The 24,430-nt window shown below is 37.4% G+C and overlaps 6 protein-coding genes across 6 annotated transcripts; 1 reads left to right on the top strand and 5 right to left on the bottom strand.

The window, feature by feature from the left end:
* Window positions 1-1,105: 1,105 nt before the first annotated feature.
* LOC110765866 (CBL-interacting protein kinase 18-like) lies at window positions 1,106-3,737 on the bottom strand. Its single transcript, XM_021969108.2, has 2 exons — window positions 3,588-3,737; window positions 1,106-2,949 (listed from the first exon to the last, which is right to left on the bottom strand). Exon 2 carries the CDS (start codon window positions 2,654-2,656, stop codon window positions 1,343-1,345), a length of 1,314 nt encoding a protein of 437 aa, XP_021824800.1. The 5' UTR covers window positions 2,657-2,949; window positions 3,588-3,737; the 3' UTR covers window positions 1,106-1,342.
* A 920-nt stretch (window positions 3,738-4,657) lies between these two features.
* Window positions 4,658-7,824, bottom strand: HEME2 (Uroporphyrinogen decarboxylase). Its single transcript, XM_021969113.2, has 6 exons — window positions 7,589-7,824; window positions 7,246-7,367; window positions 6,993-7,103; window positions 6,693-6,881; window positions 6,042-6,167; window positions 4,658-5,431 (listed from the first exon to the last, which is right to left on the bottom strand). The coding sequence occupies exons 1-6, from the start codon at window positions 7,701-7,703 to the stop codon at window positions 4,916-4,918; spliced, it is 1,179 nt and encodes a 392-aa protein (XP_021824805.1). The 5' UTR covers window positions 7,704-7,824; the 3' UTR covers window positions 4,658-4,915.
* Window positions 7,825-8,179: 355 nt separating this feature from the next.
* LOC110765891 (Haloacid dehalogenase-like hydrolase (HAD) superfamily protein) lies at window positions 8,180-11,781 on the bottom strand. The gene is made up of 11 exons (XM_021969137.2): window positions 11,588-11,781; window positions 11,400-11,519; window positions 11,082-11,150; window positions 10,840-10,944; window positions 10,623-10,677; window positions 10,305-10,378; window positions 9,528-9,611; window positions 9,303-9,443; window positions 9,038-9,103; window positions 8,737-8,846; window positions 8,180-8,567 (listed from the first exon to the last, which is right to left on the bottom strand). The coding sequence occupies exons 1-11, from the start codon at window positions 11,690-11,692 to the stop codon at window positions 8,399-8,401; spliced, it is 1,098 nt and encodes a 365-aa protein (XP_021824829.1). The 5' UTR covers window positions 11,693-11,781; the 3' UTR covers window positions 8,180-8,398.
* Window positions 11,782-12,866: 1,085 nt separating this feature from the next.
* LOC110765870 (HMG-box (high mobility group) DNA-binding family protein) lies at window positions 12,867-14,852 on the bottom strand. The gene is made up of 7 exons (XM_021969112.2): window positions 14,642-14,852; window positions 14,367-14,522; window positions 14,191-14,278; window positions 14,003-14,089; window positions 13,475-13,528; window positions 13,254-13,339; window positions 12,867-13,165 (listed from the first exon to the last, which is right to left on the bottom strand). Exons 1-7 carry the CDS (start codon window positions 14,716-14,718, stop codon window positions 13,102-13,104), a joined length of 612 nt encoding a protein of 203 aa, XP_021824804.1. The 5' UTR covers window positions 14,719-14,852; the 3' UTR covers window positions 12,867-13,101.
* Window positions 14,853-15,668: 816 nt separating this feature from the next.
* LOC110765869 (WEB family protein (DUF827)) lies at window positions 15,669-18,394 on the bottom strand. The gene is made up of 2 exons (XM_021969111.2): window positions 17,804-18,394; window positions 15,669-17,416 (listed from the first exon to the last, which is right to left on the bottom strand). Exons 1-2 carry the CDS (start codon window positions 18,056-18,058, stop codon window positions 15,899-15,901), a joined length of 1,773 nt encoding a protein of 590 aa, XP_021824803.1. The 5' UTR covers window positions 18,059-18,394; the 3' UTR covers window positions 15,669-15,898.
* Window positions 18,395-22,644: 4,250 nt separating this feature from the next.
* Window positions 22,645-24,139, top strand: LOC110765843 (uncharacterized). Its single transcript, XM_021969083.2, has one exon. The coding sequence runs from the start codon at window positions 23,341-23,343 to the stop codon at window positions 23,968-23,970; it is 630 nt and encodes a 209-aa protein (XP_021824775.1). The 5' UTR covers window positions 22,645-23,340; the 3' UTR covers window positions 23,971-24,139.
* Window positions 24,140-24,430: the final 291 nt, after the last annotated feature.

Genomic DNA, 24,430 nt, shown 5'->3' with positions numbered 1-24,430 from the left:
GAACCCCTTATGGCTTATGAGGTGGAGACAATTTAGGATGGTTATGATATATACCGTCTCTTTCTTCTGTCTTCTCTGTCGATCTTCAATGGGACAGTGGAGAACCAATCTTGTTTCTTTTACCATTTTCTTATATATTTGTGGAAATCATGTGGGCTCTCTCTCATCATTGCCCTTGAAACGTTTCTAATACTAATAAAAAGTTTTTCATAATATCTTTCCCTCTAATCTCCAACCCCAAACCTAAACTTTTATGCATTATTTTTCAACACTAATTAAATTAAATTAAAAAATTCAGAATCGGAATTTGAATTATGAGTCAAATCCTTGTGGGTTGCCAGCAGCTTTGTACCTGCCCCTTTTTTTTTTTTGGTGAACGTGGCCAAGCATGTGTTGGCCCATCCCAAGTCGATGATTCTTGTTGACCAGATTCTGATGATTAACCAATTAAAAATGGTTGGTTTTTAAGGTCTTGGAATTTAGGGGTAGCAAATCAAAAATAGAAATATGCTTCACAATGTCGTGCATTTTTTTTTTCCTTTCTTTTTTGTGCATCTTGCTTAATTTGGTGCCATGCAGGTGCAGCAATCAGATGGAATATGCTAACATGGGGTTCATGCCAGCTGTTCCAAATGATGATGAAGATAAAAAGTCGGATACCTTTATCATGACAAGTGACTCAAATAATATTTTTTTGGTTGTGTGGATCAAGATTTGTAAAATGGATATGTTTTGTCACTAGCCATTTCAATACAATTCATGGTTTGAGCCCAGAGAAATTAGAGCCTAGCCAAACCCATCCATGGCTCTGGGTATGGTGATAAAGAATCTGAGACTCGAATAGGGAAAATACTTCCCTCATTTCTTCGTAAGTAGGAACTTCCACATTTCTGCTATTGGCAAGAAGATCTCTTTCTCGGGAAGGAGGCAAGAAGTATCGCCCAAGTAGTTGAGTCCACCTGATGGGCTTGAATTTGTGATGAAGGTTAGCATGAATTTGCCATGGTTTCCAAATATTGTATGGGAAATGCAGAAAATGTACATATAAAGATTGTGTTTATATTGAGCTCAGGTATAAGCTTTGATATTTTGTTAAAGATTAGACTGATAAAAAGGGAAAAGATTTTAGCCCTCACTCATAATAATATTTTACTTCAAGCTTACAGTTTCAATTGAGGCCAGATATAATAATAATAATAATAATAATATATTACAGTAGTTACAAGAATAATTCATCAAACAAAACTTCAAAATTAGAAAAGCTTAAGATCACTCAAGAATAATGAGATATATCACACTTGGGAAGAATGCAGATGCTGTTGTTGTTTTGTTATTGTTTCTCCTAACCTTGCCATGCCCACACAATATCTTTGAGAGCTGGTCTTATATCCTCTTTCAGTATCTTCTTAAATTCCAATGTATCACCATTGGATTTCTTCATCTCAACTAGATGAAAGGATGGAGTGAACTCAAAAATTTCAGTCTCTATGGACAATGCCCCCTTCCTGCCATCCTTGGATTTCTCCAATTTCAATAACCCTCCATCCTTGTTTACTTTCAGCCTCAGCTGCTGAGCAATGTCCTCCAGCTTAGATATAATTGATGAGGCAGACTGCACAGATGTGAACTGTGCTTCTTTCTTTGTATCTTTTCCCATAAACAAACCAGACAAATCAAATCCACTTGAAAGAGAGATGATATCAAAAGCATTCAAATTGGTAGGTCTGGCCAACTCTTGCTTTGCCTCAGTATTATGATCACTGCTGTCACAATTATCAAATGCTGCATCAACATCCACCAAAGCTGGTTTTTCGACTTCTGTTATAGTTGTAATGGATTTGGAGCTGAACCCCTTTCTAAACCAAGGACTTTCCATTATGTTTGAAATGAGAATCCTTTTATTTGGGTTGGGGTTGAGGATTCTTGACAGAAGCTTGCGCACTTCAACTGAAAACCAATTGGGGGATTTATACTCGGCTTTGCCTATTTTCTTATACATTTGTATAAGATTTGTATCATGAAATGGCAGGCAACCAGCCAATAGTACATATAAGATCACCCCACAAGACCAAATGTCAGCTTTTTCACCATCATAGGCTTTTCTACCTACAACTTCAGGAGCTACATAGGCAGGAGTTCCACAAGTTGTGTGCAGTAAGCCATCTTGCCTCTTGGATTCAGCAAGGGCACTCAACCCAAAATCTGATATCTTTAATGTTCCATTTTCATCTAACAGCAAGTTCTCCGGCTTCAAATCGCGGTGATAAACACCTCTGCTGTGGCAAAAATCAACAGCACTGATCAGCTGCTGAAAATACATCCTTGCCATGTCCTCCTTGAGCCTCCCTTTTGATACCTTGTGAAAAAGCTCACCTCCTTTGACATATTCCAAAACAAAGTAGATCTTGGTTTTGGTAGCCATGACCTCATAAAGCTGCACTATGTTTGGGTGTTTAACCAATCTCATAACAGATATCTCTCTTTTAGTTTGATCAATTAGGCCAACTTTCATAACCTTCTCTTTGTTAATTACCTTAATGGCTACACTCTGGCCAGTTTGGAGGTGCCTTGCATGATAAACCTTAGCAAAGTTTCCTTGGCCTAACAATCTCCCAATCTCATACTTTTGCATCAACACCTTACCCTTATTTTCCATTCCAAATCTTTTGACTCTAATTAATACACAACAACAATACTAATAATAATGTGCTATATATCCTGCTACTATGAGAAATTTTACTCACAGGGCAAGAGCACCATTCAACGCAACAGAAACTCTCTTTGCGGCTTCAATTTGCAAATATTTGGACCATGATCTCAGTTTCACTGTGTGTTTAGGATCCAACCTCATCGAGAATGTACAAGGGCAGGCCAGAGTGAAATCTATTTCAAAGGGTTTGATGAAAGAAAAGCACATCTTTTTGCATTCCTCGGTGGCTGTATTTTGCACTGCATGAGAAAAACGAAGAACCCAGCAGGAAAATGACTAACGTTTCTCAAAAGAAAGTACCAGAACAATCCTTATAACAATAAACACATATATGTGCTGATGCTTATCATTCTGAGACTAACAAGCAATAAAAAGGAAGTTTCACATTCTTGCCACTCTGAGAAATTCAGATACACCACACTGACCAGATCATCAAAATTAAGCAATCAAACAAAGCAAATCTTAAAACTAAATTGCTGATCATCAAACAAATTCTCCTACGGATCATCGAAATCCATACACGCAATCTGTATTCGGCCAGGCACAACAAATCAATGTATATGAGAACAGAATGAAGAGCTCAAGTCAAGAAATAAACCTCTTAATTAGCCTTTTTCAGAACGGAGAAGATGCCGATACAAAACTGAGGAAAGTTTCCAAGCCACAACCAAAGAAAGAGAGAAAGGAAGAAAACTAAGAAACGCAAATCTATACACAAGTCATCTCTATAATTCCAAGAACATGAGACAACGTTAATGTTTGCATATCGTGACACATATTTTTGATAAAGTTAAAGCAGTCAAATATACTGAAAGACAAAAGAACAAACAGCAATGGCAAAAAATCAAAAGGAAGAAAAAGAAAGTGAAGAGGTTACCTTTGAGGAGAAGACACAAAGCCTCCACAGGATCTGAACGTTGGAAGGAAAGAGAAAGATAGAAATGAGAGGATACAAAAAGCAATGTGTTACAAACGTTATGGCCGTTTGTATATTCCACTAAATTCGTATTGAAGTTGTTAAGGAAGGTCGGTCTGTCTACCTCTGTCACCATGCCTTGTTGTTGTACTACCTTAGTTAGAACTCGGAAACCAACCAAATTGTGACAGCTCACTCGAGGCCCCCGCCCGGTTGGTTTACCGTTTGTCTACTCATTTGAAATAAAATTGTTTTTTATTTTACAAGGCTGATAATTAAACTAATTAGCAATTAAATGGCCTTAATCATCATTCAAGAACGTATTTTACTCTTCTATGTTTGTTCCTTCCTCATAAAGAGTCATAGGCTTCATTGCTGGGAAGGGGACCATAGATGAATCGGACTAATCAATCAGACGAGACGTTGCGTTGTCTTAATCTTGATGATTAGTGACAGTGGGATTCGGTTTTTGTAATGTTCATGCTTAATTAGGTTTAATGATTGATCATATTCTCGTGGACCAACCTAGCTAGCAAGAAAAATAAAAATAAATAAGAGGCATGCATGCTTCATGCTCCATGCCCCATGGTATAAAATCTTTGACAAATTTCAGATGTTGCACGTTTCAGTGGCTTATTAGTTCTTAGATGGCTTTGAAAATGACCAAATACCAACCTACCAAAAAGAAGAAAAGGAAGATTTGGGCAAGGTTAGCTGCATCCTGTCAGATTTGGACAAGGTTTTATTAAGCAGAATAATTTAGACTTAATCAAGCTGCTAAAAATGTACCTTAACCAAGAAAAAGGATTACATTAACTTATTCACCAAAAAAAGAAAGCTCCAAAAAAATTAGCCGGTGCTGATTATTGAAAACTTATTATATAATAGAGATGCCCCAACAAGCTCATCATTAGCTGGGACAAGCTTGGTAGGTGAACAATCAAGCTTATATATACGTGATCTTGAAGCACGTCACAGACTATATAATTAAATCTTATTCACCCAGAATCCCGGAAATGAGTGCTTGCATATATTCGTAGAAAATGCAGTGTAAGATTTCATACACTAATTAGCTTTTAAATCCATAAACAAATGCCACTTGTGTCCCTGCTTAAGAAGTTGCACAGAAAGGCTTTGCATGTCTAAATAGCCTCAATAGAAAAGGAAGGCCTCAACAAGTTACAAAGAGCAGTATAATTAATTTAACAAGGGCTAAAATTGGAACAAAAAGTTACAAAGAAAGGAGCTCAACGAACTAAGCAGAAATTCATTCGATCTAAATAAAAAATTTAGTATCTGATTCCTTTAGCAACCTCAAAGAAATGAGCAACATTCTCCTCAGGTGTACCTACGACAATGCCATGGCCAAGATTCAAAATATGTCTCCCTCTACCAGCTTTAGTCACCGTATCATTTATTCTGCTGGTGATGAACTCCTTCGAACCAAAAAGAACACCAGGATCCACATTGCCTTGAACTGCTATATTTGGTCCCAGTCGCCGTCTACCTTCAGCCATATCAACAGTCCAGTCCAAGCTAACTACATCAACACCCGTCAAAGCCAGCCTCTCAAGCAGACCCCCCGATCCACTTGCATAAAGGATTAAAGGGAGATCTGGATGGGTCTCTTTCACACCATCCACAATTTGCTTCAAGTATGGGAGACTGAATTCCTCAAAATCAACAGGGCTGAGCTCTGTGGCCCATGAGTCAAATATCTGAACAGCTTGAGCTCCACTATCAGCTTGGTATCTAATATACTTTGTCATCGAAGTTGTAAATTTCTGAAGTAATGCATGGAGGACCTGAGGAAAGAACCATAGCTCAACAAAGTTGGTCAACAGGCAGAAAATAGGGGAGAAGACATTAAAAAAGAAAACAAAGGAGATTTTTTGTGGATTAGAAAATGGATATTCACTCCTTCATAAACAATGCAACACTCCCAAAAAACATCAAAAGTACTGGTGAATGTTGCAAGATGGGTTTGAAACCAAAAACTTTCTCACAAAGGGAGTACCCTAGGAGCTACTAACCAAGTTGAAGGTGAAATAATATAAAGGTGTCGGATGATGAGAGTCAATTATCATTGGTAGAACTATCGTAGAGCAAATTTAGGAAGACGGATGCTAAAGGACCTTACTTATTGGCTCTCTCACAATGCATGTAACCATGATGATAAAAAAATGGAAGATTAAAGACCCAAAAAAAAGTAAAAAGGGGAATGACTTGCATCTAAGTTTCAGGCCTTCAGTCACACCAAAAAAGAACCCAAATAGGAAATGCTGTAACCGGGCTCAATACGCCCCAGTAGGTAGTCAATGGCGTATCACCATGGAAGAGCACTAAAGCACATTTGTATCCAAGCTTACAGACCTCAAGTTACGTAAAACTAGATACGAGCAGCACTAGAATTACCTTTGGTTGAGAGAAGGCTAATCTCTTAATCTTTGTGAAGTGTTTTGATGAACCACCTTCCACCACATACGATGCAAGGGTAAAAGGAGCCCCAACAAAACCTAGCACTGCTGCCTGATTATCTACCTGGAAAAGTAAAGATATAGGTGAGGATACTAGAGGTTATAATGCTGGCTGTAGCAGAGAACACCTTTTCAAATTTCATGAAATAAAATAAAGCTTCAAAATGTAAACTACATAATAAACTAATAATGAGATTTAAAACATCCAGTTAGACATGTGAAACAAGAGAAGGTTATGAGTAACTGTCTATGTAAAAAAAATTCATGTTCTTTACTTCAAAGTCTCCAAGGTAGCATTTAGGAGAGATTTCCATGGTCTGTAGTGTTAAATCTTCCAGGATCCTTTCTAACATAATATTGTAAAACTCTAATGGATCTCTGGACAATTTTGGAAAAGACTCTGGTTCTCTCTTCCAAATACCATGTGAGATTTTTTTTTTCCTTTGATCCTTCTCATCAGAAAAATTATTGACACCACATCAGCAAAGATGCTAAATTTAGTGATTTATACATATAATTGGCTCTAGTTCACAGTGAAATCACAAAGATATTAAAAGTTTGAAATCAATAAGGGGGCATAGAGTTAGACCTCTTTTCGCAAGATTGTCAATGCTTCCCCAACATATGGAACTGACTCTTGAGGAACAAATTCTCTAACTTGATCAACATCCTCAGCTGTATGCAGAGGATCAAATATTACGGGACCCCTGCCTTTTACAATGTCAAATGGTATATTCATCCCGGAGAGAGGAGTAAGAATGTCAGAGAATAAAATGACCTGTCACAAACATGAGAGACTTGTGAGAAAAAGAAACAAGTAACAAAACTACAAAATGAAAGTGGCTAAACTGGAAAACCACCAACGATGAATCCCAGAGTGGCATCTTACTCCGTCAGGCTTAAAAACCTTCCAGGGCTGTAGAGAAATTTCGACAATAAGGTCAACATTTTCAGATCTTTCTCGAAACGACGGATACCTCTCGCAGAGAGTTTGATAACTCTGTCATATACAAATGCTGAAATAAGTTAGTGAACGTATCTAAGCAGAAGAGAAGTAGCCACTCCAGTCTTAGGCCTTACAAGAGCTAAGAAATAATTAACAGAGAATGAGATAGAAATATATATAAATATAATGAACCTGCCTTCATGTACCTCCCTGCTTGCCTCATGAGCCAAACTGGGGGCCTTTCAACATCGTCCCCACGAACCGCGTTGAGCAAAAGCGGCTCAGCAACAGAGGTAACTTTGGGTTCTGCCACACTCCCTGAATCAAATACGCATGAATTACAATGTCAAAGACAAAATGAGTATCTGGGAGAGACATTGAGACAAGAGGGCAAAATTCAAACTTGGGAAGCATACGATTGTGTGCTAAATAAAGAACCCAAATTGGAACAGACACAACATCAATTAGACCATTTCCTGCAAAACCCAGTTCGTAGCTTTCGAACTAAGCATGGAAACGACGCCGTGTTATTGAATTACCTCCGAGTGCACAGAGGAGCTTAGACTTGGAGGCGCATCTGGATCTTCGTGTAAAGGAAGGCGAGGAGGGAACAGAGAAGGAAGCTATGGAGCCGTAGCTGTGAATGCAGGACATGTTTGGATGCGAAGATAATTAATTGGTCTCTAACTCCAAGCTCTTCGCATATCTCTCTCTCTCTTCTCAGCGAAGATGGAAAAGGGAGAATAAGTCTGTCAGAGGAGGATGACAATAACGATAAGGGGATTTCCACACCGGTGCTGATTTTTGCCATGTCACCACCACTCCAACAGTCAACGGTAACGAAAATGAAGCGCTTCAACGACTGTCGTTTGTTCATCTTATCACGACGTGTCGTTGCTTACAAATAATAATACAAACAAATTTAATCCGTTGAAAATTGAGGTCCCTAGCCTTATCCGATATCAAGGAACGAAATTTTGAGGCCAACCTTACCTCATAGAAATTTTTTGCTCTTGTATTTTGAAAGCGAAAGCAGATTCAAACTTTTGTTTCCAATAATCAAATTCACTTCCCAATTATAAATTATAACAATTGGCCATTGATTATTTATTGGAGTTCTAAGATTTAAATACTGAGACGTTAATGGAAGCGTTTTTATATATTTAATTTTTGTGTGTATAACATCAGAAATGAGCTTTCACTATAATAACTTTGTGTATCAAAGACGAAAAAAAGAAAAAGAAAATTATGAGATCAGGTACAAACCAAGAAAAAATAAAGGAAAAAGCAGATGATCAGCTGCTAGATTACAAGATGGGGGAGAGAATTAGAAGAAGAGAAAAAATAATTCAGAAACTAGTATCTATTGTAAGCTTCCTCTTTGGTGGAGATTTTTCTATAACCTGCTTTTGCAAGTCCATGAATGTAGAACCCTTGTTAGCAAATAGTCTTCGGAGATTGATCACTGAAAGTTCATTAAAACTAGCAACTGCAAGATCCGCCTGCACCAGGTCATACCTGCATGTGCCACCATCAATCTCAATCAGGATATACAGTACAACGTGTTCGTACATAGTTAATGAGTACTTCAATGTATGTGTATTTGAATGTGTATCTGTAGGTGTATTCTATATTCATGGGACATCTAAACAGTGCTATCTAGGGTGAAGAGGATGCGAGTACATACGCAGGGTGGGCGCCGATCAATGCCACCGCCATCATTGTACAGTTGTGGGCAGCAGTTATACCTCTGGGCTCATCCTCAAACACTACACACTTCGATGGTTTTCGGTCCAGCTGCAAGCGGTATAATTGATTGGGTTAGAGAATGATCCCAAGAAAATTAATTGTATTATCGTATACAATAACATGTGAAGATACAGACTGATTCCAGACACACACAGTCTGACTTAAGTGGAGAGCTGACCTTTATGGTGACACTAGAAGTACATATTTATACACTAGTAATAGTAAGTTGCAGGAAATACCTTCATAGCTGCAGAAAGAAACCTATGAGCTATTGAATCCATTCCATCTTCCTCTGTCACAATTGCCTGTAACCCACAATGACGACAATCAGGTATGGTGTGTGATGTAAGTGGAATTAACAGAAATCCATCACCATGGGTTTATCATTCACATCTCTCAATGGGAAATTACAAACCACAAGTTCCGCTGGGGTTTGGTTATAAAGCACTCAACTCTGTTGTAATTTCCATTGGAAAGTTTTGTGTAATTCAAAAGTACACCAACCTGGAAATACTTCTTGAGTTCCATTCGTTCTAGGGCTTCTGTCAAGTTTATCCGATCAAGACTTGAAACTACAGCACAAGGGATACGAGCAGTGGATACAGCATCTAGCCATTCCTTGAGCCCCTCCACAGGTTTACTAAGCTGGAAAAGGAAAAAGGTACAAAACATCAGTAGTTGCATGTAAGAGACAAACCTTAAATAATTTATAAACAGCTTAACACTCACCCTGAGAAGATTATCATAATATAGCTGTGAAAACCTTAACGCCAATCTATCTAGTTCTCCTTCTGCTTCATCCCAGAGTAAAAGCTGAAAGTTTTTGGAGACTTATGAGGTGCATCCGATATGAGTATCCAGTGTGATGGTTCATAGGAAATAAACCATAAATTTTACTAGACTAGAAATAGAAAAATGCAACCAACCACCACAAGTTATAGATAAAGAAAGTTGAATTGCAGGAACAGTATTTAATCCCAAAATGCATTAATTGGTCATGATTAAAAATAATTTTTTCTTTTCTTCATGAGTTATGAAGAATAAGATCATAAAAGATGCAACAATGCATCAGAGAAAAAGAATTCAAAGAGATAAATTATTGACATAATAGCTAGACTACTTAACAGAGATACCTCAGGAGCAAGACATTCACATGGAATGTCTTAATCATATGGTTCCTGATCAATATTGCTTTTGCCAAGGATCATAACCTTCTCAAAGATGGAGTTACACTTCTTTAAATCTTGCCAAATTTAACATAATTTACTGGGAACCAAAACTTGCAGTCTAATGCTCCATTTTGTTTGTACAGAATTGCGTTATTAAAAGCAGCTCTAAAACCCCATTGTCTCTTAAATTCTCTATACTCAATAATTTTTTCTCTAGACAATCAGAGTTTGTAGAAATGTTACTGTCTCATAAGAGATGCATTTACTAGTCAAAACACTACATCTTATCTGACTATTTAGATAACCACAAATCCTTAAATGAACACTAATCCCAAACCTTATGCAACACATGATCAGCACCTGCATAAAGCATTCGTCCTTGCACATCCGCATCTTCAGGAATTTCCTTTCCTGACAAAGAATAAAAGATTTAGGAACAAAAGAAAGTATATTATCAGAAACAACTGCTAATGAAACTAAAGACAGTCAGGATAATCTCGAATATCTGAGCCTCTGGACTTCCCAAAAAGAAGCAAAAAAAAGAGTTTTAGAAGCACACAAAACAGCATGCAAAACCAGTTCAACATTTTATCCAACATTGAGAATGCACTGAAAGGCCTGTCATGGGCTATAAAAGGGAAGAAATGCTGCATACCCTCTTCTGAGGCAAGTTGTTTCCAAGAATTTAATTTCAATGTTCGAGTATCAGCCTGAAACACATAATATACACATTTAATAATTGCACATTTAAATCTTTTTCTTGATGATCTTGGCATATCATTTCTAACCACCAAAACTTCAAAACATAGAGCTAATAAGTGTTTTTTTTTTTTCCTTTCAAAGTATAACTAATGAGTGTTACAAAAACTTACCACAACATTGTCAAAAGAGAAAATAAGACCATACGCTTCATCAGGTTTCATGGCATATCGTATACGTTGAAGAAAACCTTCTTGGAGTCTGTCGTTCAAAAAATCCTACTCGAAATAAGAATTAACACTAGTAAGTTCTAGCCTATGCTCTTAGAGAGCCAGAAAGTATAACGAGTAAATAAATTTGACAGAACTTCATAAAAAACAATTTGGCTGATATACATATACCCCCATATCCTTACCACATCAACCTTGAGAGGCCCATCTGGTCTAAAAGTCTCAAAACCTTCTCCATATTCAGCTCCAATTGCCTGAAACGATAAAAAAGAGAAGGAAAAACATTAAGCTAATCAAAATCACCTATCCTTTTCTTCTTCTTTTTTGTCTGAAGAACAAGAACAAAACCCAGAAACTCTGGTTCACCAATATTTTCCACACACACACAAAAACAAAAAGAAGCAAACTTACAATTAAAAACCGAAACTTTTCAAGCTCTGCTTTCACAACTTACACAAATACCCAATAAATAAAGAAAACATTAGAAGGGGAGCAATCAGTACCTCTTGCATGAAAAGCTTGTTGGGTGTGACGGGAAACCCATTAACAGAGCCGTTTTCGTTGAACCCACAAGCACTCCTTACCACCCGGGCATGCTTAGCCAGGTTCAAACGCTTCAGTGTCTGTGAATTAGAAGCAATCAACAGCCAAATTAAAACTCGAAAATTACAGAAGATAGAGAAAGGCATACCAAGAGTCTGAGCTTGGAAGGGAACGATGAGTGTGGATGAAGAGATGGGGATCGCCCGAGAAGAAGCAAAGACGAGCTTCTGAAATTGCTGCAAGTACAGTCCATCAGAGATGAATACAGAGCCTCCAAGCCCTGAGAGAGAAGTTGCTTTACTTCGAATTTGTTTATTTGCTATTTCGTTTTTTATTTTATTTTATTTTTTATTATATAATTATTTTCTCTTCTTCTTCTTTTTTGGAGTTAAATTTTGTAAAAATCTTTTGTTGATGGGATGCTCGTTTGAGATTGCTATGAAGTCCACGTGACCGTACGTTTTACCTTTCTCAGTGCAAATCACGTGCTATCAGTATCAGAGAGAGAGGTCATATCTGTTTTTTCTTCCTAATTTTTTTTTTTTTTTTTTTCAGATAAGTGGCCGCCCTCATCTTATTTTACAATAAATATTTCTTATTTACTTCGCACCAAAAGAGAAAACCTCCTTCAATAACAATAAAAAAGATAAGTGATAAGTAAACTTACCAATATTTCGCACCAATATTTTCCTTCAACATTTTTTTTGTTTTCTTCTCTTTTATCCTTGATTTTTCAAAGTTTTTCTATGGCATGGATTATTTAACTGTGCAGGTCTTTGCAAAATTGCTAAAATGTTATGTGACGAAACTATGCCTCTGTTTTAACTTGCGGACCAATGGCCTTAAGTTCGAAACTCCACGACATCAGCGTGTGAGAAAAACCTCATCTCTCTTCCTAACATTGACAACAAAAAAAGGGGAAAAAATGGAAGTACTTGGAATGAAATTGTAGTAACCTATTGAAAATATTAGGATGTTTATAGAATTCCAACAATTTTCATGAGTCTTATATAAACCTCACAATACTATAGATGAAAGAGTTTTGGAAAAAATAAATGAATTTTAAAGCATTTTCCAAAGTATAAAAGAGAGTTGGATTTAATGCATGATGCCCCTTTGGGTGACTGAGGTTAAACATTTACCATATTTCCAAGTAGGAGAAGAGTAGGAGGCCTATAACCAAGAAGGCTTGGGAGTGGAGTTAGTTGGATATTAGGTCAATCATACATATAATTTAACCCCCTTTTTCCCTTATATAATTATATTACACATGATTTGTAATTAGCAAATAATGGTAATTAGCAAACACATGAAACCAGTAGCAAATTAACATGTACTTAATACAATCATAGCCGATGGGTTTGACAGAAAGACTTGAAGCTCTTTCTTCTGGAACTGCTAGGTGAGACATTTTACAAAGGACAATATAAACAAAATATCTACTTCTCAAGTATCTCAATCTCACATCAAAAACTGAAACTTTTTCAACCCTTTTTGTTTGAATCCACTACTACTACTATACAATAGCCAAAATGACTTGCCTTTGAGAAAACAGGTAATGGGAAAATAATCTGAGGATGTAGATTTTCCACCATTGCCAATTGGATGCTGGCATCAGCCCAAAATGATCAGCAAAAGAAAAAGAAACCTTAAGGCGATTTCTCAAACTTCAGAGTCTTCAAAAATCATACTCCATTTGCCTGAGGGAAACTCATACCCTATTGGCCTGTATCATGAGGGGATGAAGTTTAGGGAATTAGCAAGACAATGCAGACTAAGGAAAGAGAGGAATGCAATTTTAGACACAAGCGTACCGAGCGTAGGTCTGCCAGGATCCAGCTCTACCATAGTTGTCCCAAAGCTCATCAGTGCCATCAGAATTCTCATAGTCTCCATAAAACTGTGATTGAACCACATTATATAAACAAACACAAGTTCATGAGCAGACGGGTAGGAAACAATCGGATCCAGAACCAGATAGATACAAAACCAACCACTAAACCACAATGTATTCTGAGCCTTAAAGCAAACATACCTCACCAGCCTTCCCATTGTTCCCGGCCATCGCTGAATCTGCCTCATCATCTACCTGCAACCGATGACCTTCTCATTAATTGAATTACTGGAGGAGACTAGGATTAATTATAAGGTCATTAATCATTCTGGAGTATATGGGAAAAAGCAGACTAGGATTTATACACTATAGAGAGCAGACAGAGGATCTAGATGGAAAGTCACATTCAAATAATACACTACTAGAAAAGAGAAGAAAGCTTTTCTTTCTTATTACTACCTTGATATCATTAGTTCAGAACAAAAGCTTAAGCATACGCATTTATGCATGCTATCAACAAAATACATAACAGTAGATTAACAGGTATAAAACATAATGGTCATCATGACCTACAATTGAAATTGGAAACGTTATGAGCACCAAAGGGCATCACAAATGGGCAATTACAGATCATAAAAACAATGGAATTGAAGAAAGAACGAGGAAATTTTATCGCCTTGGGATAGATGGAGAAACAGTTGGAAACTTTTTTTCCAACTTTAGCTTTACCTTTAGCTTATCATCTGCTTCTTCAAGCAAAGCTTTCTCATAAGCCTTGTCAACCTTTTCAGCTTCTGCAACATATGGTTGCCTCTCCTACCAAAGCAAAAAGTCCAAAAGAAATGTGATAAAAACTCATGGATTCGAAAATTTAACAACTGGGTAGGGCTTATAAAGATAATAGATTCACTCTTTACCTTCTCGGACATGTTCTTCCATGCCTCAAACCCTTCTCGGTTAATGGCAACCCAATTTCCAGCCTTGCTGGTCTTGGTAAACTCTTTCCTGATAAACCCACAGAATTAAATTAAACTGAGACTAAGAACAAGTAATAGAAGCAATAAAGTAAGTAACTTTATATCTAAAAACTTACATGAAGAAATGAAAAGGTGACATGACTATGAGTTGGTCATAAAAGCTCTGTTTCTGAACATCTAGGCATACGCCTTTGAACCTCTTCACCTTCGGATTGAGATCACACTCGTGCATGCCAGCCAAAGCAATGGGCACCGAAGCCCCACAGGTGTTGCTACAAACATATCAGAAGAAGCCCAAAATGTCATCCAAACTTAGAAGAGAATTAAATTAAACCCAAAAAAGAAAGGAAAAAAAAAGTAGAGAAAGAACATAATGGATTATATGCCATACCACTTTTGAAAAGCACTTCCATCTGGAGCACGAGGGATTCCGTGAACCCTCTTCCGGGTCCTTCTCAGATTCGCCATTGATGCACCACTATGCTCTGCAACTCTGCAACTTTTTTTTTTTTCAACTTTTTTTTTCAGGGAAGATTAAATTTGCATTTATTTTATAGGAATTCCGTAAATTAGTGGAAGACGAGCAAACTGGCGCACTTCCAGTTTTCGATTTACAGCTCATCTAACTAAGATACGCTGCTAGTTAAGTGCGCATACACAATGTATTTTGTGGGCCAACCCACTTGTAATTTTTCGCCACTATGCCGACGTGGTCTGGTCCGTACGGCACAAGCCGTGCACGGTAGCTTAGTACAATTTGGGTTGCTAACTTGCACGCACACGTTTTGGGCGGGACGGGACGTTGCTGTAAAATTGAAAAGGGTACGCGAAAAGAAGAGTAAAAAGTGAAAAACCGAAAACCGCAATTTCCCGCGGTAACTCCGAATCCGCGCAAAAGTGGAAATGGCGGCATGGCGCACAACGATTTTTAATGAGAATAGTTAGTGACTAGTGAAAGCACAAAGCTTTTTAAAAAATTTAAGAACGAACACTATTTGGCTACATATATACTAGAGTGATTCATTAAAATATAACAAAATTCCGCATACGTGTCAAATTATAATTTATGTTTAAAATCTTTTTCATATGTAAGGAGTCAAATATGTTTTAAGAGATATGTTACGAATGTGTTGTTTACTTTATCTTCATACTTTAAAATAAGTATATACGTCGTACGGTACGAGATAATCATACAAGTCAAATAGACGAAATAAACCCTCTATATTAATTTAGAATGGTAACATGGGTTTGAGCCAGGGAAACTATTTAACAATGTCATAATGTTTGGTCATTTGTGAATGATAGAGGGCACACCTATAACTAAAGATTGAAGAGATAATAGCAATTCTCCATGTGAGCCTTCCTCAAGTACAAGATAAGAAATATAATTGCAGCTGCTCAAACCACAAACAGTACTCTGATCTTAGTAAAAATTTCATTCCAAATCCATCTCATAATTAAAGTAACAAATCCCAACCCTCACTGCATAGTACAGATTAATAAATCACATATACAGACAGACAGACAGACAGACATTAAAACCACACCTTCAATACACTAACATAAGCAGAAGCATAACTAAATAAACAAGGAAACTGAATTTGAAACTGTTGGTGCTCAAGGAGTTGCTGTTAATCAATCTAATGTGTCACATTGCGTTCAAAGTTTGCGTCTTTTTCTTACTTGGCTTCGACATGGGAAGTGATATGTGGATGAACCCGAACTTCTTCCTCTGTGTCAAAAACGGCTTTTGATCATTTCCATCTTTCTCAACTTTTGCAGGAAATGTTAAATCCTCCCTCAGAGCATGAAGCATTTCGCTCAAAGCCACTCGGTGCATTTCGGGGTGGCCACGGTCCATTTCCTTTTTCTCCACAAAATCTTCAGGCAGAACTTGCTTCCTGCTAAGAACATCTCGCATTGAAACTGTTGACCTTAGATGAGGCTTTGGACCCTCATTTACTATGACTGACTTGTTCATCTCATTCATTGGAGAGTTCCGATTATAATCTGGTGATTGAAAATTGTTTAGGTTGGTGGTGTTATAAGCAGCAGCCTGTTCCTTGTGGTCATGCTCAGGTCCCCAGCTCTGGAGAGCCTCTTGAGCAGCGAGTTGCTTTCTATTCGCAATTTCCACTTTGTTTAGAGCCTCCTCCAAGAATTGTTTACTGTGTTTAACTTCTTCTGTTGCTTCTTTCAGCTTCCTTAGTATGGCCAGTTTAGAAGTATGAGCTTCATCAATTTGGCGCATGGCATCTACTAGCTTCTTCTTGAACCAGCCCTCAGCTTCTTGAGCTTTCAAGTTTAGAGGAGATTTCATTTGAGAACTAACACTCATTTTCTCAGGCTCTGGAAGGACATACCCTGATGAGCCCCCAGAGCTTGTTAGAGACTTGATTTCAGCAAGAGCGACAGCTTCTGCTGCCCTTGCTGCTTCTTCCATCTTTTTAGCTGCAACCCACCTCATTTCAGCAGTCTTCATAATGCTCTTGGCTTGTTCATTCCTTGACATTGCCCCTGATGCTTCGAAGTTCGCAGCTTCTGTCATTCTCTTAAATTGCATATGCTCCCTTGAAACACATGCTGAATTCTCAAAGCTAATTTTAGCATTGGTTTCTGCATCATCAGCCATCTGTATCTTCACTTTTATGTTCTTCATCTCCTCCTCCAGCGACGACACCCCTGCAAACTGCGAAGTCAGCTTCTCGCGGGTCTTTTCAAGCAAGTTCTTCTCGTTCTGCATTTTCTTATTCAAAGTTTCAACAGAAGATTGAATCACCCCAAGATCATTGATGGTTTTACCCAGGTTCAGTTTCGCTTGTTTCAACTCCGTCAAGATCAGATCAGGAGAAGTGTGGTAGGGACTTGAATTCCCCATCATGTGCTCCTGGTTGCTGGCAACATTTCTATGATTCTCCTTGTTCATTTCCTTGACAGCAGGGGATGATGAAAAGTGTTCTTCTGAATGAAAATCTGGTGGCGAGACTACCGTCAAGCATTTCAAGGCTTCTTTCTGAAGCTGCCGCTTTAGCTCTTCGACAATCCTTTTAGTTGTTGCCAGTTCTTCTAGCACGTCAAGTGTCTCTAGCTCTTTCACAATCAGATCCTTCTCCAACTCTGCTGCCTGCTCCTCCACCTTCTTCAAGTCAAACTCTTCAACCCCATTCTGCTTAATAATTCAATAACTAAACATAAACTATCTAGTAGCAGAAATATCACAATTAAATTCGACATAAAGAAATGTTTTCACAATATATACATCTCATGGTCTATCCATAATAACCTGTTCCACAAGTTGCAAAAATGCATATATATTGAGTTCGAACTCCCTCCCCGTACATTTACGTGACATTACAATAGCTTTGAATATCAAATTTGTTGCATAAAATTTACAGGTAACTAGTATGCATATTTCCCAAGCCAAATTCCTAAGTGACCAAATATTAAACTAGCTTTTGAATTTTTACTCACAACGAAACAAAATTGGTCAAAGAGTCAGAGTTTAACCCCACATAACAAGATAGTACTAGTATTTGAATTTCACTGTACTTACATAGTTTTCTCCGAGTTTGTAGAATGGTATCCAAGACCCGCGGCCACCAAAACGGGTCACAGCCTCTTCGACCGACCCGAAAGGCGGGGAAGTATCAATCTCCGCCCTCAAGCCCACCCTCCTTATCCCGGGCGGACTCGGGGACATAGAAGCTCCGTGCCCATGACCCGAACCCGTGCTAAAGCGGAAGTCCGACCCGGTCTCGGACCTCATTTCCTTGATGCCAGGTGTCCCCGGAACCGGTTCGACGGCCATTAAGCAAGAATCTTTCACGGCTAAAAGACGAAGAAGAAGAAGCCTCTGAAATGGAAGTTTGGGACAAACCCATCATGGAAAAACCAAACATCCTTCGTCTGGTTTTATGTGGTACCGACTACCGAGGATGATGGGAGTGTGATGATGATGATGATGCTGCTGGTGGGGGACCGAGTCGTGACTCGGTCGGTACAGCCGGGTCCACTCGGCGAGCAAGGGTGCAGTGGAAAGAAAAGCGCTTTTTGGTTTTGGTTTTCAGTGCGGGTGGAGGACCTGAAGAGATGGGGATTCTCTCGTTCATGACGTGGCGGAGCGGGAATGGCGAGAGGGAAAGTCAGGTGATTGTCTTTTGACTTTTGATGTGTTTCAGCCAATGAGGGCTCGGTGCTACAGTTGATCTGTGGGTGCGAGGTAGGGGATCTGTTGGTTGACTAGTCTCTTCTGTGCTTTTGATTTGATTCTGAGCGTGAATTGCGGTCTTTGGGAAAGTCATCGAGTCCCAGTTGCGGTTATGATTGACTTTCTAAAGGCCATGTTTGGTTGGTAAACTTTATGTTATTTTGATTTTCACTTTTTCTTTTATTTCTGCAGATTAGATCAAAGTATTTTTATTTTTTATTCTTTATTTTTCCTTTTGTGGTAAAGTAAAAGTGATTAAAGTGAACAAAAATCACTTATACACGCCTTCACTTTATTTTCTTTCCAAATTTAAAGAAGGATAGAGCACATGGCACATTATCATAACAATCAATCATGTCTTGTAATATTTTGTAAAAAAATAAAGAAGAAAAAAATGTAAATAATGTTATGCATGGTAAACCCTCAAAAGAAGTTGTTTGGACTTAAAGCCCACATTAGATTGGTTAGCCCATAGAAATAAGGATCATAAGCCCATGTTATTAGGTTGGACTAGGTATCAAATATTCACAGCTCAAAAGCGACTGGCTCATGGGTGAATTAAAGAGTTAAACAGAAAAAGCCCACAGCTCAAAAGCGACTGGCTAAGTAAGTAGCTTTGTAATAAATTTAGAAGACCAAAAGAAGTGATAAACGTTTACGTGCGTCAACAACCACACAATATCATCAAACACATGCAAACGTCTAATATCATCGTAATAACAGCAACTCTAGATAGATGGCACATCAACTAATATTACTCTATAACCATGAGATGTGGTGTGGTGGTAGCTCACCTCATTCCTTAACCATGAGGTTGGGGGTTCGATCCCCGCCTATGGGAATGGAGCGCATTTCATGGCCAGCTGTTTACCTCCATTGGGAGAGCTCCCGCGGCGAAAGGGATTAGTCACTGCTGTCGGCGGTGGATACCCTTGGGTCTCACCTAAAAAAAAAACTAATATTACTCTATTAATTATGATTCGATCTCTTGGCCACCTATTTTGCGTCTGTGAGAATTTGTATTCTTAAAAAGTTTTTTTTTAATTTTATAATTTTTATAAAAGAAGATTAAACATTGTTTTTAAATATATATATATATATATATATATATATATATATATATATATATAGTTTTTACAATACTATTCTAAATAAATATTTGTACTTAGTATATATATATATGTTCAACTATAAATTATATATTTTATTTGTTTTTCTTTAAAATGGGTACCCTTAGATATTTTGGGTATTTAATGGTATATATTTAGAATAATATTCAATTGTGATATTTATCTTCTATGTGTTAAGAAGCTACGATAGTTTTAATTCATGAACTTATGAGAGTTGGTTGGGCTTAGGAAACTCAAACACTTCATCTCTTGCATGCAACCGCTTGACTTTGATTGTTGTATAGATGGCAACTTTACTTTTCCTTGCCTACTAAGCTAATCAACGTGTGGAAGAACACTTGCTTGCAACACACTAAGGCCTACAAGTGTATTGTGACTATAATATTACTATGAGTTGTTGTAATTGTAGGAATAGTTATCCTTACTTGATGAAATCAACATGCAGCCAATGGAAGCATAGGAGAGCTGCCGCCATCTTCTTAGTATAAATAGGGTCATTACTAGTTGTTTTCATGCATAGCTGTGCTTGAGAGAAATAAAGAGAGTGAGATATAGAAAAAAAGAAGGAAAACAAGAGAAAGCAAGTGGTGATCAAATTCTCAGGAGGAATTAGAGGTCATAGCTTGTGTGTTTTCTTAACTTGGAGTTAGCCTTGGAATTGAGGTAGGGGTTTCTTGGGGGCCTTTTTCAGAGATTGATTTAATTAAATTCTGTGAGCATTACATTATACGTGGTACTGTTTGATTGACGTTCCTTGTATTGGGTGTTTATATTCTCTTAACTATTTGCACAATGTTGGCATAAGTATATATGCATTGGTGATGTTTTAAATTGCTACATTGTTGTGCATATATAATGTCATGGAAATTGGTTGGAGTTATTGGATTGAGAAAACAATGGTGGAAAAGAGGGTAATGGATATAGTCTTTTGTGTAGTTGAGTCTAACTCTTGGCAGGTACCAGGTCTCAGGGATCACACAGTGCACATGATTTTTATTGGATGATTCGAGACTGGCAAAAGGGAGTTAGACAAGATGACTAACAAAAGGGGAATTATGGGACGGTTGAAATGGGTGTGAGTTCATATAAATGGGCATTCGGGACCAAGTGGTATAAGCATGGTATGGGACGTGCAGGTCTGCTTGTCCAGTTATATGAATTAACGGGATTAGATGAAGAGCATTCATGCATTATTATTAATAATGTGATATTTGGCTGTGTGATTGTTTGTCACTAAATTTAAGTATATCAATTTCATGCAAAAAGGTTTATGTCCCTACTGAGCTGTGGTTTCGCTCACCCCCTAATAGATTTTGCAGGTACCGAACCTGAAATCTAAAGCTTGTGATGATTTTGGCATATTTATAAGAGTGTACTGTGTACATAGCTTGTGGATAAATAATGAGTTACTCTTTTAGTAAACTCTTTAGTAGGTCTGGCTTGTAAAATAATATAACTATTTCAAGCTTTCAGATGTTGTTGTTTCGAATATTCTATGTGAAATATTTACTTTATTTATTTAAATGTTTCTTCACATTTTAGTTATAGTTTTTATAAAATTCTATAATTAAGGTGTGAATCACGTCTTAACCCAAAATTACGTAAATCCGTGGGTTGGGACGTGACAGCGTCCGTCCTGCCTGTCTACGCCTCCTTTTCTAAAAAAAGGTGAATAGCCATTGGGTGTTGGTGTCCATAAAAGGGCGTCAATAGTGTCAACATAAATCCTTGACAAAGACGGAATATACATATATATTTTCATTGAGTCACATTTCTATTACATATATATATATATATATATATATATATATATATATATATATTTCTTTTCACATGCATGGCTTGTTTTGGGCTATTTATGAACTATCGTTTATTTGAGAGTGCGTTTGGAAGGAGTAGAACCATTTTTTAGCAAACAAAAGTAGTTCTGATTGTATCTAGCGTAACAATTTAAAAGTGCTTATAATTATGGGTGAAAAACAAAAATGATTGCATATTAATTAGGTGCTTCTTTCTAAGAAGAAGCATTTGGATTTTAAATAAAATTTTCAACGTTCTACTGATAAAAGCGCATATGAGCATAAGTGCTTCTTAGAAAAGCAATCTCAAACGAACAAATGCGTTCTAATAATCAAAAGTACTTTTGACATTGATTGACATATCAAAACTTAAATACGAGTAAGTTAAGAAGGTAGTATAAATAAAAAGAAAATTATAACTCAAGCGGTTAAGATCAGTTACCTCCTTTTATATAAACAACAACAAAATGCAATGCGTATCGTTCCAATAGGAGCATAACATAGCCTACAAAGTAGAAACCATGCACCGAGAATAAAGCAGTGACAATAATCCCATGTTGCATATACAATAATCCCAAAAAGACAAGTATAGAAGGAAAAAGATGACAATTATGAGATGTGAGCTCCCGTTGATTGCGCATTGCAACATGGGTTGCTTGCCTTGAGTTGAATATATATTGCTTGGTCTGAGTTGAGTTCACAACTGATCACAAACAAAACGTGAAATCCTATTACGTACACATAATAAACCTGTTTAATAACTAAAATTGTTTAACTGCCCAAGAACAAACTGCCGATGATTTAATGCATGCGACCAGACCAGGTCACCCAACCCCTCCCCTAGGGAGAGAGAGAGAGAGAGCAAAAGCAAAGCATATCTTCATTTCTTGTTTTTTAGTGGCAAAGGATGGAGACTGGATTTAAAGCCGTGGGTCATAAGCTCTTAAATTAGGGCACACAAACTGGTGGGGGTTGTTGAACATTATAAACTGATTATATACCCCTTACAAAGGTAAATTTTGTACCAATTGTTCGTACAAATTTTGATGAATGTTGCGGGGACCATGGTCACATGCAGAAAGAAAACATCAATTTAATCCACCAAATGACATTTTCTACCACATCTATCATATTTTACTAGTGGTTAATTTCTGACATTTATGAGTTAGAGTTGCAATTACATAATTATATACAATCGTTGTCACTTAAATGTTTATTCTACGAGTATCAAAATAGACACATTATTATATATAACTGTAACACATCTTGAAATTCCTACCAGTCCATAATTAAATTTAAAAAAAATGCAAATGAGCTTGTTTTTTGAGCAAGTCTGGCTTCCTCAGAATTCTTCTGCCATTAGAAAAACTAATCAGGGACATGTATGGATCCCCACCAGAACTCATTTATGACACAGTGATCATCCCTAACCAAATCCAACATTTTCTCAACTGTTTTTGTTATGGCGATTTATTCATGGTCCTGCTCAATCCATGTCACGTCTATCAAACAGCCTCATATTGTATATTCTTCCAAAATTTATTTATTATCAAGGGTACGTAGCACCTAATTAATAATTCATTTCCTTTCTTTCTTTTCCAAACCTAGCAGCTAAATAATAATTTGCGCAAATATATCTCACAAATTTTGAACTCCAATAAGTTGATGTCGTATTGAGACAAAATTCCAGAAACCAGCATTTATTGTTTCTGAACATTTTGTATATATATATATTTTATGAGCCTACAAATGTGTGGAGCCCTAAACCCCACATTCAACTGCTAACCAGTCTAGAAGATATTCTATTTAATTCAAGAAAGCAAATATCACAGCTACCCAGCCTAGCTACCCTGCTTCATCTTCGGATCTTGAATTTTCATCAGATCTGCTTTCTGCTAGCCAAGAGGGCAGATTCTGGCAGAAGCAGGAGCAGTTGATCATATATTAATCCAAAATGGTGGTTGACAACAGGTACTTATCCTCGAAGCTTGTCTCCAAGGAAGAAGCCTCCATGGCCAACGCTTCTTGCAGAGTCTACTACGGAGAAGCAGCAGGTGCAATTCCATTCATGTGGGAGTCTCAGCCAGGTACACCCAAGCACCCTTCTTCACAGTCTTCTCTTCCTCCTCTCACACCCCCACCTTCCTATTCCACCACCCAACCAAACCCTAAACGCACCCACAAAATCACCTCCAAATCAAAATTTCTGGACACCATTTTTCCCAGGCTGAGGTCTTCGAGGAAAATGCTCAAGCCACCACCATCACTGTCGTCCGCATCCTCATCATCCTCATCATGGTCATCATCATCATCATCTTCAAACTACTCATCATCATCCTCAGCATCAAGTTTGAGAAACAAAGGGGCCCGCAAATTTTATCACAAATATGAGGAAGATTATGATGAGCATGATCATCATGAATCAAAATCTGGATCACCTACTTCAGCTTTATGCTTCGGTGGGAAACGCAGAAGTGCAAATATGAATGGAATCCGAGGCTGCTATTCAATGAAGAACATAAGATTTGGGTTCTTGTCCATTGTTAACTATGAATCTGGCCGAGTTATTAATAATAATGCTTAGAATTAATTTTCTGTGTGTGGTCGTGCTAATTAAATCTTTATTTTTCTTTTTTCTTTTGGGTTTAAGAATTAATCTTAATTCTAGTTGTGTAAGTGGGCATGTAGAGTGATGTTTATCCATTGATACTTATGATGAAATATATAATGCATGGAATTTAGTTTTTTTAAAATATTTTTTACATTATTTTACGTTTTACCGTCATATTAATTTCAGTTTGTTGGAGCTATAAATCTCAATTGTCTATGAAGAGTTGTAGACGACGTAGCTTTGCAATTACTTCCACTTTTAGCAGCGCCTGTTATAAGTAGATAGTAGATACATGCAGGAATGCAGTCGTTGGTGCCTTTGCCTTTAATGCAACAGGATGCATACACGTGAGAATAAAGGAGAACTCAATTACCCTAACAAATATAAAAAAGGGAGAGAGAATAAAGGCCCTACAATTAATGTTCAAAATAGA

Source organism: Prunus avium, chromosome 2, assembly GCF_965620075.1.
Source record: "Prunus avium chromosome 2, drPruAviu1.hap1.1, whole genome shotgun sequence".
Lineage (NCBI taxonomy): Eukaryota > Viridiplantae > Streptophyta > Magnoliopsida > Rosales > Rosaceae > Prunus > Prunus avium.
Note: the sequence above shows the minus strand (reverse complement) of the source record. Positions and strands in the feature narration are given on the sequence as shown.